We start from the raw sequence: 16,896 nt of genomic DNA, 5'->3' as shown, positions 1-16,896 counted from the left end.
AGTACAGGCTGGGATTCTCAGCTCTGCTCTACCGCTCCAGGTGGTGAGGGATCTGGGCAACTGGGGCCCTCAGTCTTTTCATCTAGAGTGAGGAGCCTGCCCCAATGTTGCCACTATCTGTACAATGTGTGTGCCAAGGACTTTGAGGATAGCCTGTGCCAAGCTCTGGGGCACAAGGCCCTTGGGAGCAGCCTGTGCCAAGCTCTGTGGCTTTGGGACTCGGGGTTGGGTATGAGTTGTTGTGCCCAGCAGCCCAGCTGAAACAGGATCAAGCATGTCCAGGGCTGGATGTGGATTATGGCCAAAGAGCAAAGCTGGAGCCTCTGGGCAATATGGTAAGCAGTCCTGGGACCTTGGACAAAGTCCACCTTGCCCTGAGTAATAGTCCCAACAGAGCCTGTCCAGGGCCTAATCCACAGCTGTGGACATTGCGGGCAGAGAATGTGCTGGGTTCTTCAGGAAAACCATGCTTAAGACACCAGCTGGAAAAGTGTTTGAACCAGGTTCTAGAACCCCCAGGCTGTGTCACCTCTGGTGAGTTAGAGAACATCTGAGCCTCTTCCTATCTCTGTTATAGGGAGTGAAGATGGACCTTCCTTGCAGGGAGTCTGGGAGAGATACGATAGATGTAAACAGTCTAGCTAGTCCCCGGTACCTGGTGGTGGCTCAGGAAAGGGCAGTGGTTGACACTAGGCTTCTCCAGGGACATAACACTAAGCCAGCCTCTGTGGACAAATGGAGACGGAGCACATAGCCAGAAGAACCCTGACAAAGGGAGGCACGCAGGGCCAATTCTCTGAACTGTCAGACTAGCACACGGGAAAAGCCGGGGAAGCATAGAGGATTCTCATGGATAGACCCTGGAGGAGTCGGAGCATTAAACTGCGGCTCCTGTTCTCTCAGGGCACCTGAACAAAGTAGCCCTCTGTGAAGGGGGACGAATGAACAGAGGCGCTTGTCTGCCCAGCCCTTCCGTTACCTGCAGTTTTTCGTGCCGCCACCAGAGGACAGAGCTGACTCACACTCTCCTTGGGGACCGTGCAGGGGCTTCCTCTGGGAAGTTCTGTGTGTGGGGAGGGGTGGGGGGAAGGGGATGTGATGAACCCCAGGGCTCGGGGACCCCCATCCTTCACCAGGGAACAAGAGACCAGTCAGAGCCCCTGAGAGGTCAAGATGCCCTTCCCCACATTCCATCTCTCAAGAACAAGACAGTGCAGTTGAGACAGATATTCCTGTATCAGTCTGACCGGATTCCTCAGGGCTTTGGTGTGTCTGTGCTCCCTCTTTTCCCAGGGAGTGCTCCCCACCTCTTCTTCATTAGGGGATTATTGTTCTCAGGGACAAGGATCATGCACGTGAATGCAATCCCATGCAGCGCTTGTAACCAATGTCTGTCAGCCAGGAACTGTGTTTATGCCCATTTTAAAGGTCGGGGCACCTGGGTGGCTCAATTGAATGAGCATCTGACTTGGTTTTGGCTCAGGTCATGAACTCAGGGTCCTGGGATCGAGCCCCGCATCGGACTCCACACTCAGCAGGGAGCCTGCTTGAGATTCTCTCACTCCCTCTGCCCTTCCCCTCTAAAATAAATAGATAGTTTTTTAAAAAGATTTTATTTATTTATTTGTCAGAGGGAGAGAGAGGCAGGCAAAGGGAGAATCAGGCTCCCCGCTGAGCAAGGAGCCTGACGCAAGGCTCAATCCCAGGACTCTGGGATCCTGACCTGAGCCGAAGTCAGATGCTTAACTGACTGAGCCACCCAGGCATCCCTAAATAAATAAATCTTTACCAAAAAATAAAGGTATAAAAATGGAGTACCACTGCAGGGTCATCATTAGCAATAAGAGGCAGAGAACCCCAGTTGAGCATGGGTGGCATTCATCATGTGTACGCATTCTGCGTGGAGCCCCCTCCCCACCCCACCTTGTGTGATCACCGCCGGTGCCCTTGATGGGAGAGGGGAAGGGATGACTGGGCCTTCGGGGGCAGGGAGAAGTGGCTGGCATCAGGCTCTGCTGAACTGGGAAAAGTTATGTTTGCATCTAAAATACATATTCCTCGGGGGTGCCTGGGTGGCTCAGTGGGTTAAAGCCTCTGCCTTCAGGGTTCCAGGGTCCTGGAATCGAGCCCCGCATCGGGCTCCTTTCTCAGCAGGGAGCCTGCTTCCCCCCTCCTCTCTGCCTGTCTCTCTGCCTGCTTGTGATCTCTGTCTGTCAAATAAATAAATAACATCTTTAAAATACGTACTCCTCTTATTGGGGGTGGGTTGTAGGCTTGGAAACCAATCCTGCATGAAGGCTCCGGGACCCTTCTGCTTGAGGACGCCCACTCATGTCCCCACCATGGCATAGCCTCTCACTCCTGGGGTTCTATAATCCCCTGCTTGGGACTGACCTGTCCACCTTGACCACAGGCGGCATGTATGTGGCTGTGGGCCCCGTGACACATACACTGAGGCGACCAATGCACTCTCTATTGTTCCTGAGCAAGGGGGGAGCCCAGAGGCAGCCAGCTGGCACCTTTTATTACACACACACGCGCGCGCGTGCACACACACACTGGGACATGACCCCCAGGCAGACACTCCTGTACTGACATGGGCAGAGACACATGTGGACAAACACACAGTTGATATGATACATACATGATCTCCATGCAACCTCTAACCTCCCCAGACATAAAAGTCATGCAGGCATGTCCAAGGGACATGTCCTGGGGAGTTGCCTGGACAAGGCTTTTTGGTGGCAGCACATGTGGTTAGTGGCCAGGGTCCCTGCAGCAGTCACCTGCCATGGTTGCCCTCCTAAAGGCCCACTCTGAAAGTCCCTCCAGGCCTGGCTCCTGGCCCCGCACGGTGTGGGGTCCATGACCCAGGGTGTCCCCTCAGGTCTCAGGCTGGGGCATGGCTGGGGGACAGAGTCCTGGCTCTTGCGGAGACTGGGGCTCACACTGGGTCTGCAGGGGCTGCACTCCTCTGGCTCAGGTCATATATATGAAGCCTACACTCAGCTTTTTATATTTATGTTTATATTCATATTTGTATGTTTTATATTAACACCATTCCCCCAGAAAGCCATGGTGTTTGGGGTCAAAGTTGTCTTGGGTAAGTGTTGATTTGAAGCTGGAGTCTTTACTTGGTTGTGGTCCCCCCCATCACCACCCAGGTCAGAGACTCCCAGCTCCGACACCCACCCCACAGGCCCTCTGGCATGAGCAGAAGAGAAAAGCAGCCGGAACACACAGCAGCAGGTAGTCCCAGGAGATCTAGTTCAGAATAATACAGGTGTCAGGGAAGCCCTGCTCCGCCTGAGCAGAGGGCAAACTCCGGGCTGGTGTGTGGGGACACGGTCCCTGTCACTCTGGCGCTGTGGGGCCCATTTCTCCACACCAGTCACTCTGCCAGGACCTTGACCTGAATCATCACCATTAATTACCTACCCAGCCCAGTGGGGAGATAGTCTCACTACTGTCACTTTAGAGATGAGGGTCTGAGTCTCTGGGAGGCTCAGGGTCATGCTCAAGGGCTGCTTTCTTCTCCAGAGCCTGCTCCTACCCCCATGCCCAGCCTCCCATGTCCTCGTCCGTGTCACCTTCCTCCGACTGTGCGTCTGACCCACCACCGTGAACATCCTGGGTGGCAGCCACATGGGGCTGTTAGTCTCTGTCCTTGATGCTTTCTTTCTCTCTTCCCCTCATGAGGGAAAGGGAACTTTGCTGAGATGGACTCCAGAGGCTGACCTTGCTGGTGGCTGGAGGGAGCCTGTGCCTGGAGATGGCCTGCTTCAGGCCGCAGAGGGAGGCCTCCAACTACGTGTTGGTGCTCCCAGTATGAAGAGTCCGGGGGATGAGGGAGATCCAGTTCAGGAGACCAGGAGAGCACAAGGGAGTGGCCAGTGCGCAGGAGGTGCAGGGAGTCTGTGCCTGGAAGTGAAGTGAGCCGTATTTCAAGGGCTCATTGGGTACATGTTGCTGGTGACTACAGTGCAGGACAGCACAGGTCCAATGAGCCAGCCTTGGCCCAGCCTGGGGAAGGGCCCCACCGTGTTAACCGAGACTGAACTTCATAGGCCCTTGGCTTGGGAGATCTTGAAGTCACCACATACAGACTGACGAAGGAAGGGGGTGTTTAGCTATTGAGTAGCTAGTGGAGGGGATGAGAGGGGATAGTGGTTCTTTCCCCTGACAGCTCGTCCCTTTCTAAAAGAAACAGGCACAATCTGGGGGGATGACCCACCCCCAGCTGCAAACTGGCTATTTAAAAGAACCTCTTTTACAACCCAGACACCTCCCCCCACCTTCCACAATTCACACCTTCCTCCTCCGAGATCAGCTTCACCTGGAATATATGATTCAATGAAACTTCACCGTCTCTTACCCACTCTGGTGTGAAAGACAAGGAAATCCCCAGTAAGGAACCTATGAAGGCACAAAAGCACGGAGATGAGCCCTTACCTGGTGTTAAGGAAGAAACAAAGCTCTGTGGAAAGCACATAATCCGCATTCTCTCTGGGCATGTGAGCTGGTGCTGCTAAATGAGATGAGCGGCAGCTGTAAAACACACCAGCCCGGGGCGCCTGGGTGGCTCAGTGGGTTAAAGCCTCTGCCTACAGCTCAGGTCATGATCTCAGCGTCCTGGGATCGAGCCCCACATCAGGCTCTCTGCTCAGCAGGGAGCCTGCTCCCCCCTCTCTCTGTGCCTGCTGCACTGCCTACTTGTGATCTATCTCTCTCCCTCTGTCAAATAAATAAATAAATAAAAGCTTTAAAAACAAAACAAAGCAATACACATGACTTTGAAGATCTAATAAGAAGAAAAAAAATGAACGAAAAATAGGTAATTTATGATCATTTTATCCTGATTATATGCTAAAATGATACTCTTTTGAATGTATTGGGTTAACTGGCATTAAACTTCATGTGTTTTTTTCAATGTGTTTTCATGCGGATAGTAGAAAATTTTAAATTCTATCTGTGGTTTGTATTTCATTTCTAGTAGTGATTGCTCTAAAATCTAGGCAACCCCAGGCAGCACCGTGGACTCACGTCCACTTGCGGAGGGTGGGTTATAAGAATGGGAGCAGCTTCCCTGGTGAGATCGGGAACCCCCACGCCTGTGGTCTGGCTGCCCTCCAGGATGCCGTGAGGGACTCCCCCCGCCCCGTTCTGGAGCCACCTGATGCTGAAAGCTCCAGAGAATTTCCTCTCATCGTGGACATTCAGGTCCCAGAAAATGAAACCCAGACCATCACCGATATTGGTCCCAAATCTCAACCTGAGGGGGCATTCTCCAACAGCCCAGAACCCTAGGGTTGAGCATGCCAGGTATATGCTCCAGTCCCTTCTGAAGTGTTTTTCAAAGTCTGGGTGGAACGTGCTGGAGTGTGATGGCTGTAATCTGAGGCCAGGGGATGCAGGAGGGCTCCCAGAAAGGCATCACACACAGAGGCGACGGAAACATCTGAGCCACAGCTCCAGGGAGAACAAGCCTCTCCGGACTGTTTTGTGTAGACTCACAGGTGATTTGGTGGCAGTGGCGGGACTGAGCAGGGAAGAGATCAAAATGTGTGTGAGGATGTGGGCTCAGACCTTCTCTGAGGAATGTAAGTGGGGGTGTGATGGAGAGATCCATGATGGGAAAGGTCCCTTCAGTTCCAGGCTGGACATGAGGCTGAAGCAGCCAGAAACTGGCTGCTGGCCTTTCTTTTCTTTCTTTCCTTTTTTTTTTTTTTTAAGATTTTATTTATTTATTTGACAGACAGAGATCACAAGTAGGCAGAGAAACAGGCAGACAGAGAGGGGGAAGCAGGCTCCCCTCTGAGCAGAGAGCCTGATGCGGGGCTCGATCCCAGGTCCCTGGGATCATGACCTGAGAAGAAGGCAGAGGCTTAACCCACTGAGCCACCCAGGCGCCCCGGCTGCTGGTATTTCTAACTCCCTCAGACTGGGCTCCAGTATAGCCCATCCTGCTTCCTTTCTGGGAAGATGAGTAGAGGCAGAGCCCTAACCAAGCTGCTGCTGACCCCTCCCGGTCCCTCTTGGCTGTCGGTCCACACTGCAGGAGCTCAGCCCTGCCTCCACCAGACAACCTGGTGTAAACAGCCACAGAAGCCAGAGCCCAGGCCGGGTGTCACGGCTCTGGGCGTCCAAGTGTCTGGAGCCTACTGTTCCAGAGAAAGGGACAGTTAGACACTGAGAAGCCCCTGTTTGTAGTTGACTCCCTGCTCCGACGGACGCTTGTCCCTAGGAAGGCTGCTCAGAGGCACCGTGTGGGACCACGGCCACACTTGGTCCTTTTGCTTGCTGTCCTGTCTACTTTGCCTTACTTTGCTCCCTCTCCGTGTACTCAGGGCAACTCCACCAAAGCCCCAGGAGACGACCCTCTAGTCCAGGTGCAGGTGGGTGACTGAGGGGTCAAAGTAAACAAATCTTGAACATTTCTCCTTCTGGCTCCTGGATGTCCCCTGCCAGCTTCCCAGAGAGCTGGGGTTTATTTGAATAGCAGCCTCGTCTATGTCATACCTACACTCCACGTTTCAGACCCTTGCTCACCAGCCACGCAGAGCCCAGGAAAGACATTTCATCCCAAATCTGAGCCAAAGATCATCAAGCTTGTTATGGTCCCAAATTATACATCATACCATGACAGTAAGCCAAAAGAGTTCTCTCCTTCCTTACCAAAAACCTCCGCTTGTCCAAGTTCCTACAGGCAGGACTGCCCCATGAAATACAGGATGCCCTGTTAAATGGGAACTTCAGAAAAACCTGAGTAATTTTTCAGTATGTAAGTACGTTTCCAATATTGCATGTTGCACACTTATATTAAAAAGTTATTTGTTCCCTATACATGCTGGGATTGTAGACTGGTCTAGCCACAATGGAAAACAGTATGAAGTTTCCTTGATAATTTAGAAACAGAACTACCATAGGATCCAGGCCTCCCACTTCTGGGTTTCATTTCCAAAGGAAATGAAAACAGGTTATGAGAGATGTGTCTGCACTCCCCTGTGTGTTGCAGCATTACTTACGACAGCCAAGGCGCGGAAACAGCCTACGTATACACGGGCAAAGAAGGTGCGGTGTAGACATACCGCCAGAGGAAAAAGGAAACCCCGCCACTTGTGACAACACGGATATAATGTGTGTATCACCTCTATGTGGAACCTAAAAAGACCTGAATTCATAGACACAGAGTAGAGTCGTGGTTACCAGGGCTGGGGGATAGAGGAAATGGGGACATAGTGGTCAGACGCTACAAACTTCTAGTTATAAGATAGTTAAGTTCTGGGGATCTAATGCACAGTGTGCAGATTCTAGTTAACGATGCTCCATTATAACCTTGAAAATTGCTGAGAGAGTAGATCTCAAATGTTTTGCCACAAAAAGAAAAAAAGACACAGCAATATGTGAGGTGATGAAGGCGTTAGCTAGAGCTCAGGGGCAACGATTTCATGATATTGAGTGTCTCCACTCAAGACCTAAACTCACACGATATTGTCTGTCAATTGTATTTCAATAAAGGGCAAAAAAAGAAAATGCCTAAAGCATGGGGTGCTTCCCTGGAACTTAGAAGGCACACGAGATAGTATGGGAAATGCTAGGGGCATGGTGTGAAAGGTGAAAGGCTATGTTGATACAGTGTTAGGAAAAACAAGTAATGTGAATTTTTAAATAAATTGGCATTTTTAGGTAATGGAAATAGATTTATTTATTATGAAATTCTTTTTTTGATCAAATGACATTTGAGGGAGAGGCACCAATGTAGTGTGTGTGTGTGTGTGTGTGTGTGTGTGTGTGTGTGTAATGTGTTGACCGTCTCCGGGAACAGCCTGAATTCTCCCTTCCCTCATGTTGTTGTGCTGACACCCAGATTCCTGAGATTAGACCTTAAACTATAGTTAACTAGGAAATTTGCAGCTCTCTTTGTAGGCAGGATTGGAATAAGCACGCCCCTCCAACTGTGGGAATATTATGGCAGAGGATTTAAAATGGCTAAAAGGAAAAATCAAACCCTTGGGGGCGCCTGGGTGACTCCGTGGGTTAAGCCCCTGCCTTCGGCTCAGGTCAAGATCTCAGGGTCCTAGAATCGAGCCACATTGGTCATTGGGCTCTCTGCTGGGCGGGGAGCCTGCTTTTCCCTCTCTGTCTGCCTGCCTCTCTGCCTACTTGTTATCTTTCTCTCTCTCTGTCAAATAAATAAATAAATTTTTTTAAAAATAAAATAAAAAGAGGAAGCTTGAGAAGGAGCGGGATCTTTTCACAGCACTGAAATAGCTTCCACAAAAGGGTTATCAGTGAAAAAGAGAAACAGAGCTAACTTTATGGTGGGGAAGTCTGGCCCACACCATCTTGACCAAATGACCTGAGTGAACATCGCCATTACCGAGATGAATCGAAACTGCACCTGCTAGAACGTGACGGGAAGGACACAGCGTCGTTTCTGTGATGCTCCTACTGGAGGGGCAGAACCCGAACGGACTCCTGAGACAACACATTGGAAAGACGCAAACTGAGAGACATTTCCTACAATTAACCTGTTCGTGCTAGGAGCTGTGAAGGCCATGGAAATTAAGGAAAGACCTTGGCACTGTTTCAGATTTAAGGGGACGAGACAGACGTGACGACTACATGGGACATGCACTCCTAACTGGATCTTTTTCCCACAAAGGACGTTCCTGGGGGCGTCTGGCAAATTTCGTGCAGGGCCTCGAGGTTATGTGGACTTATTGTATCAGTGTTAATTCTCCCTTCCCTTCCTTCCTACCCTCTCCTTACCTTTCTACCCCCTCCCTTGCTTCCTTCCCCCTTCCTTCCTTCCTACCCCCTCCCTTCCTTCCTTCTCCCGCATTCCTTCCTCCCCCCCTTCCTTCCTTCTTCCCTCCCTCCCTCCTTCTTTCTTTTTTTTTGTGGCAGAAGAGGAGTCAGAATACTCCAAACAAGACAAAAATCACAATCAAAGAAAGTCAGGAAAATCAGCTCCAGTTCTGTGACCTTGGAGCATTCTCTGTCAGAAGTCACAGAAGGGAGAGTGGCAGGCACAGCATGAACAAGAAGGCCAGGTAGCTCATTAGATGGGTCATTTTATTAGAATTATGTATGACACAATTTTATTTATTGGCATTGAGCTACAAAATGACTTAAATGATGAAATAATGTTTTAAAAAAATATTTTAATAAAAATCACATAGGATGAGGCAGTGTTGATTTTTTGACCTTGATGACTACATTGTGGTTGTATAGGAAAACATCTTTGTATGAAATATAAATTAAAGGTCCAGGCAATGGAGTGTCGTGTTGGCAATCTGCTCTCATTGGTTCAGAAAAAAATTGGTACTGCACCTGCAGTTTTTCTGTAGATATTGCTACAAAATAATAATTGAAAAAAAGAAAAATCAGGAACACCTGGGTGACTCAGTTGGTTAAGCATCTGCCTTTGGTTCAGGTCAGGTCCTGGGATCGAGTCCCACATCGGGCTCCTTGCTAAGCCGGGACCCTGCTTCTCTCTCTGCCTCTGCCTGCCACTCTGCCTGCTTGTGCTCTCTCTCTCTCTCTCTCTCTGACAAATAAATGGGTAGAATCTTTAAAAAAAAAAAAAGAAGAAGAAGAAAGAAGAAGAAGAAAGAAAGAAAGAAAATCAAGGCTCAAAAGTCATATAACCTGACCAAGGCCACACGGATAATAGGGGGCTTCTCCTAATCCCAGCTAAGGTGTGACTGAGTCCCAGACCCCCACCCTGGGCGTCCCGGCTGCCTTGCCAAGGCCCTTCAGAATCCACCCACGTTCCTCTTCCTTCACCTGCAGACCAGTCCTCGCCCACCCAAGCCACGCTGAGGTCCCTTTGATGGAACTGCTGCCCCACCCACCCCAGCCTGTGCCGGCCGGGCCCCCCATCCCACCTGGCCCGCACCCACGTGGGGCAGCAGCAGGGGGCGGCAGGACTCGGGCTGGTTCCCTGCTCCTAGGAGTGGGGTCCTTTTAGCTGAGCCCCCACTTTCCCAGAGTTGTCTCACTCTTCCTGAGGATCTCAAGGTTTTTCAAACCACTTACAGGTAAACACGATGACTTTTTCTGGCCTTAGCTCCCCACTGTTACCATCCCTCCAGACAGAGATCCTGCCGCCCAACCCCACATCAGGTGGCCTGAATAGGCGATCTCATCAGTCAGGGTTTCGTATGTTATCCTGTCCTTTAGAACAATGACCACTGCAGGTTACAGACATCACCTCTGTCCCAAACCGGGAGCCGCTGCCCTCCTGTGACCTTCCAGGCACGGCCCTGTCTCCTCGCCGCCTGAGCCTGCCCGAGCAGGGGAACTGGAATGCACAAAGGGTTTGCCTCTGAACCACGTGCCCACCTGCTTCACCAGGGGCTCCAGAAGCAGGGCCCCAGGAGGCCGGGGAGGGTGTGGTGCTGGGCAACTCAGTGGTGAGACCCGTCCCGGGACTCACAGCTTGTCCTAGCACCACCTGACCACCCTCCACCTAAGCCACGGCCTCTGTGCGGCCTGGAACCAAACAGCCCCCATCCCCGGGCTGAAGAGACTCTGGAGCTGGAGTGGCCCCAGGAAGGGCCACGTGGAGACACAGCCTGTGTGTGGCTGGTTGGCCTGTTTGCTCCCCCGGGGAAAGAGCGCGGTCTGCTATGGTGTCCTGTGGAGGTGGGCACCTGGGGGATGGTGACAGCAGGACGGGGGGAGAAGGCCTCCTTCGCGGCACGCCTCCACCCGGGCCTGGGTAAGGGCTCACGTCCTTCGCTGCTGGGAAAGCTGGCAGTGGGGAGAGTGTCCCACCCCCTGAGATGTTAGCCGGTGTCCTGAGTGCCCCTCCAGCCTGAGTGCTCTGTGAGGGAATGTTGCTGTGTAAACAAGATGGCTGCTTCCTGAGGCCCTTGTGACAGGAGCCTCTCTGGGCTGGAGAGGAAGCCTGGAAGCCTGCGTGCATATAAGTGGGGCTGCCTGCCTCTCCACGCCGCCGACCTGAAGGCAGCGGTCCACAGGGGCTCTGTTTGCGAGGGTGAGTTTAACCCCATCCCTGTGGTCCTCCCCAGGGCACAGGGTGCAGGCAAAGAGAGCCAGCCCAGTGGTCACAGGCGTAACTAAGGGCCAGACTGGGAAGGAAGGGGCCTCCCCGTGGGAGTCATTCCCGGAATCCTAACGACGGATGCAGGAATGTGGGCTTGCAAATATCCTCATTCTCTGACCCTGCAGGGAGGGTAGCTGAGAGTATAAGGACAGAGGGAGGGGGTGACGCCATCCCTCCTCCCCACAGCCCGGAAGGGACAGGTCGGGATTGTCTCCAGGGCACAGGAGTCAAGACAGGTGACATGAGTCCCCATGGTCACACCGCGAGGTATAAACAGAGAGCACATTAGAAGCCAGGCCCTCTGACTGTCCAGGTCCCCCTCACCAGCCCAGGTACAAGCCCACCTCCAGCCCCAGAGGTGGGGTGTGAGACCACAGAGGATGCCAGCAGTTTCCAGGGACAAGCTGGGTCTTTCCCTTAATCATGTCTGTACCTGCACTGGCCCCCAGGCCCGGCCACATGCCTGAATCTTGACAAAGCACAGCAACGGGGAAACCTTTGCAGATGCGTCCGATCAGCCAATGGTGCTTTCTCGCTGCAGGAGGATCTCCAGGACAGAAGCCATGTTGCTGCGCCCTTTGGCCCTCACTCTCACCTTGCTGATGGTGTCCGGCCTCGAGTACAGCGGGAAGGATGTCTGTGGTGGCCACCCTGGCATCCCTGGCACTCCCGGATCCCACGGCTTGCCCGGCAGAGATGGGAGAGACGGTGTCAAAGGAGACCCCGGGCCTCCAGGTACTGGGTGAGCCCCTGCCCTCAGCTGAGGGACAGGGACCTGTTTCCAGGAGGCCCACCTATCTTGGGCTCTGGGCTGGGTCCCCCGGTCAGTAGGATGGTGGTGCACGGTGGGAGTTGGGAGTTGCCTGGGGGCCTTAGACTGTTTACCCTCAAAGTGCCCATGGGATGACAGGTGAATCAGCTCAGCTGATAAGGGGGGGTCCCATTACATCAGCCCCAGCTCTGCTGTGGGTGGTAAATAACACGCATCCATGTCCCCTTCTCTCTGCAGGCCCCATGGGCCCCCCTGGAGGAATGCCAGGCTACCCCGGGCCTGAGGGGTTGACTGGAGCCCCTGGCGTTGCTGGAGAGCGTGGAGAAAAGGGGGAACCTGGTGAGAGGGGCCCTCCAGGTGAGCAAGGCGGGGCAAGTGGGCCACAACGACACGGGCACTGTGCCCAGGTGGCCAGTTACGTGAGGGATGGTGGGGGTCAGACAGAAACCTGGAGGCCCTCAAAGGGCATCCTGCTCATCCTAAGTGAGAGAAGACGAGGCCAAGGAGAGGAATCAGAGATGCCCGGGCAGTAGGCCACGGAGAGGACCGGTGGGGGTTAGAAGCGCTCCATATGCCACAACTGCTGATGGGCACAGGCAGGGCATCAGGGGCAGGAGGAAGACAGCGCCGGGAGGCAGGGAAGGCACTTCCTGGGGCTGAGGTAGGGGGCGCATTCTGAAAGGTGTACAAGGTTATGTGGGTGCTAGGCAGATGATGTGAATGGGACCCCCACCTACAGAGGGACACTGCAGAGCTTAGGGCAGTGACCAAGGTCAGCCAGGAGAGCGCAGGGAACCATGAGCTCTCCCTCTCCCTCAGAGCAGCTTCCTGTGTCAGTGTTTGAAATCCTGCTTCCGGGACAACAGCCCACTATTGACTGAGCTGCTGGGTGCCAGGTGGGGAGGGGTGAGGTTGAGGAAGGAGGAAGGGTCAGGATCAGGGTAGAGACCACAGTGAAAGCCTGTTCTGGCAGGCAGGTAGATGATTCCATGGCTCAGCCAGGCCAGACAGAGAAGGACGGGTATAGTTCACTTGCCTTTGGTGGAGGGGGAAGGAGGAGACCTTGCCCCCAAACCAGAAAAACCCACAGGAGTAGGCGGACAGAGCCGTTAAAGGACAGAAGGCAAAAGTCGTTAAAGGACAGAAGTCGTTAAAGGCAGGAAAGAAGGGCAGGTGGGAGCTTAGCAGGTGCAGGGCTGCAGCAAAGGACAAGTGTGCAGACACACTCCAGGGTCTGAGCAGGGGGTATGGACAAGTAAAGGCTCACAGCTGGCGTCAGGCCTGCTTGGCCACAAGTGGGGATCTTGCTTGGCTGGACCCTGACCTTGGGCGGGAATCTCTTGACAGGGCTTCCAGCTTCTTTAGATGAGGAGCTCCAAACCACACTCCACAAGTTCAGACATCAAATCCTGCAGGCCATGGGAGGTAAGGGGGTTCCGCAGGGGCTTATAGCACAGAGTTTCCTCCATTCCCAGCATCGGGCTCCAGAACCTCGAGACTTGACAAGCAGGAGTGGTCTTGGGGGAAAAAAATGATACTTCCCTTTCCTGATTCTTTGAATGGCCCCGAGGAGACAGAGGTAGATACAGTTCAACTCCCTATGTCAGGGCAGTGTAAGTTCTCTGCCTATCTTGCTTTTTTTTTTTTTTTTTTTTTTTTTAAGATTTTACTTATTTGAGAGAGAGAGAATGAGAAGGGGCAGGGTCAGAGGGAGAAGCAGACTCCCTGCTGAGCAAGGAGCCTGAAGCTGGACTTGATCCCAGAACTCCAGGATCATGACCTGAGTGGAAGGTAGTCGCCTAGCCAACTGAGCCACCCAGGCGCCCCCTATCTTGCTTTCCATTGAATCTTGTAAATTGGAATTCCTGGGACATAATAGATGGTCGATCAGTAATTGTGCAACGGGTGAACAAAGAGAATGATAAGAGCAGGGAGGGGAATTGAGGAAGACTCAGGCTGGCAGGGCAGGAGAGGAGAGCGGGCAAGACAGAGAGCCTGAGGGAGGGGTGGGGACCATGAGCCCGAGCAGTCGGTGGCCTGACTCGGTTTCTCTGATCCAGTCCTCAGCTTGCAGGAGTCCATGCTGGTCGTAGGAGAGAAGGTCTTCTCCAGCAACGGGCAGTCGGTGAATTTTGAGGACATTCAAGGGTTATGTGCCGGAGCAGGTGGCCGCATCGCTGCCCCAACGAGCCCGGAAGAGAACGAAGCCATTGCAAGCATCGTGAAGAAGTACAACACTTACGCGTACCTGGGCCTGATGGAAAGCCCCGACTCCAAGGAGTTCCTCTACTTGGATGGGGCCCCTGTGAATTACACCAATTGGTACCCCGGGGAGCCTAGGGGGTGGGGCAAGGAGAAGTGTGTGGAGATGTACACAGATGGGCAGTGGAATAACAAAAACTGCCTGCAGTACCGGCTGGCCGTCTGTGAGTTTTGAGAAGGCCCCCGGGCGGCCGGGTAGATAAGGCCCTGCCTTGCCATCCGGCCTCCAGCCAGAGCATGTGCCTGATCTTGAGATGCTCCAGCTCCTTCCCAGCAAAATGTGTTTGTGGCCCCTTGAGCAGGAGGCATTCTTAGCCACTCCCCTCCCTGGTCAGGTCCGGAATCCTTGCCCACTTCATGAATCAGGAATCAGTCTGACATGTCCCTCCCTCCCTCCCCCCAGTCCCTTCTTGGCCCTGCACTCCAGGTGCCCCTCCTAACATTGCCCTTGGGCAAGAGTTGGAGACTTCCTTCTTCCTCCTCTTGTCTGGTTTCTTCATGGCCAGATGGCAACAGTGAAGTCCTGGGTTGGAAGTTCCCTCCACAATCACACAGCAGGTGCCTGCTTCCCAGGCCCCTCTCCTCTCCCTCTGCAGACCACCCACTGCCCAGCCTCATCAAGATTTGGCAGTTCTGATCAAGCACAATTGTGTATGGGGGGACTTCTGGGGAATTCCACACGTGTGGAGCTAAGGACGCATTTGGGATTCTCTGGCAGCCTGGAGCCTATGAGGGCACATCTGGTCAGTGTCTCCATGAGGCCGGAGGGCAGGGGTTGGGGGTGCCTTGGCATGTGCGGGAGGCCAACCTAACCCTAATAATTGCCTTGAGTCTTGGGTTGCCTCCCAACTCCCTGACTGAAAAGCAGCCAGTCTATACCCCTAGGGAAGATCTCACACCCAACCCAGACATAATCCAAGTTACTTCCAGCTGATGGACATGTCCGCACCTATTTTGGATCTCAGTGAGGTGTTCACACCTCTCACCACACCACTGGCGGTTTAGTGAGCACATAACTAGCATGTGTGCCAAGTCTATGTACCCAGAACCTTGCCAAACACTTCTGATACATCTTATGGAATATGTTTAATCTCCACACAATGCCATGGGCCCAGCCTGGTTTCCCCCCACTTTTATTGACGACGCAAACCCAGAGACGTTAAATGGTTTGAATTGTATGACTTGGAGCAAGTGGCAGAGGCTGTATTCAGACCTGTCTACCCAGACCGGAAGCTCGTGCTCATAACCACCTTGCCTCTCACTGGACAGAGGCGAATGAAGTGTAATAAATCATGACTGCCTTCACATGAGTTTTCATTGCTTGGGTTTCAAGAAACAAAAAGTTTCTGTATTTCTAGAAATCAAATTAACTCTGGCCCTGAGCCCCCACTTACCTCAAAAAGATGGAAAATTCCATCTTGGGCAATGCCTTCTTTGTTGGGTCGGAGAGGCAAACTGCTTTCCACCCCTCAGTTGTACAAACGTACGGCAAGCTACAGAAAGCATCTGGAAGAACACAGGGCATTCGTGCTGATGGCCGGCATTAAGATTTCTCCTGAGCTAACCCCACACGGTTCCTTTGTGGGTGGTGATACCATGCCTTCCTTTTTCCCTCCGCCACCTCAATGTTTTCCGTAGCCCGAAGGTGGTGGTGTGCAGGGGAGCCTGCTTCTCCCTCTCCAGCTCCCCACTGCTTGTGTTCCCTCTCTGGCTATCGCTTCTGTCAAATCAGCCAATCAATCAATCAATCAATCAGTCCTAGAAAGTTTGCAATGCAGGGTTCTGGGGAAAAGATTGTATGAAATATTGTGAGACCATGTATTCATTTTTTAAAAATGTTTTATTTATTTATTTGACAGACAAAGATCACAGGTAGGCAGAGAGGCAGGCAGAGAGACAGAGGAAGGGAAGCATGCTCCCCGCTGAGCAGAGAGCCGGATGCAGGGCTCCATCCCAGGACCCTGAGATCATGACCTGAGCTGAAGGCGGAGGCTTTAACCCACTGAGCCACCCAGGCACCCCTTCATTTTGAGAACAGGGTGAGCTTCAAGCTTCCAGATTGTACATGTCTGCTCTATGACTGTTCATCAAACTTGTTATATATTATAGTAGTGAGTTACATGGATTTAGTTTTTGATATCAAGCCATCCTTTCATTCCTGGGATATATCCTCCCTGGTCTAGGGGCTGATACTCTCATCCCACTTACTCTGTGCCAGGAACTACACTTGGACTAACTCATGTGATCCTCCTTAACCCTATTTTGCGGATGCTGTTGTCATCCCCATTTTACGAATAAGAATACTGAGGCTCATAAAGGTCACAGTGATGTGCCATAGGCCATGTGGCCAGTTCCTGTGTGGTCTGGGCTGTGAATACACGAGTCAGGTTCCAGGGACCATGTTACTGACCATGGATGCATGCTTGGACGTCAATAGCTACTTTTGACTTCTGGCTTTCAGGTGGGTTTGTGTCTGCTCCACGTTGTTTAATTAATCCGATATTAGTGGTAGCAAGGACGTATTCTCCCATGATTGGAAAAACCAGAAGAGGCCGGGTTAAATGCCCAAGCACATGGAAAGCTACTATTCCTCTTGTGTCTGCTCACGGTCACTTGGCCAAGCTGAATGTCGCAGGGGGTGGGACATAGAATACCCCACGTACTCTAGGGGCAGACTCCACGATCGATGTACCATGGCCAAGGGCATGAATGTGTAATTCTATGATATGGAGAAATAAAATATCAGGAACAGTAATCTAAACTTCTCTGGTCAGATTTGCCAAGT

The 16,896-nt window shown here is 52.4% G+C and overlaps 1 protein-coding gene across 1 annotated transcript; it reads left to right on the top strand.

Annotated features, from left to right (window-relative positions):
• The first annotated feature begins 514 nt into the window (after nucleotides 1–514).
• Nucleotides 515–14,286, top strand: LOC123955604 (pulmonary surfactant-associated protein A). The gene is made up of 5 exons (XM_046027820.1): nucleotides 515–534; nucleotides 11,619–11,812; nucleotides 12,087–12,206; nucleotides 13,197–13,274; nucleotides 13,910–14,286. Exons 2-5 carry the CDS (start codon nucleotides 11,641–11,643, stop codon nucleotides 14,284–14,286), a joined length of 747 nt encoding a protein of 248 aa, XP_045883776.1. The 5' UTR covers nucleotides 515–534; nucleotides 11,619–11,640.
• The last annotated feature ends 2,610 nt before the right edge of the window (nucleotides 14,287–16,896 follow it).

This window comes from Meles meles, chromosome 13 (genome assembly GCF_922984935.1).
Source record: "Meles meles chromosome 13, mMelMel3.1 paternal haplotype, whole genome shotgun sequence".
In the NCBI taxonomy this organism is placed as follows: Eukaryota; Metazoa; Chordata; class Mammalia; order Carnivora; family Mustelidae; genus Meles; species Meles meles.
This window is presented reverse-complemented; position numbering and strand designations above follow the sequence as displayed.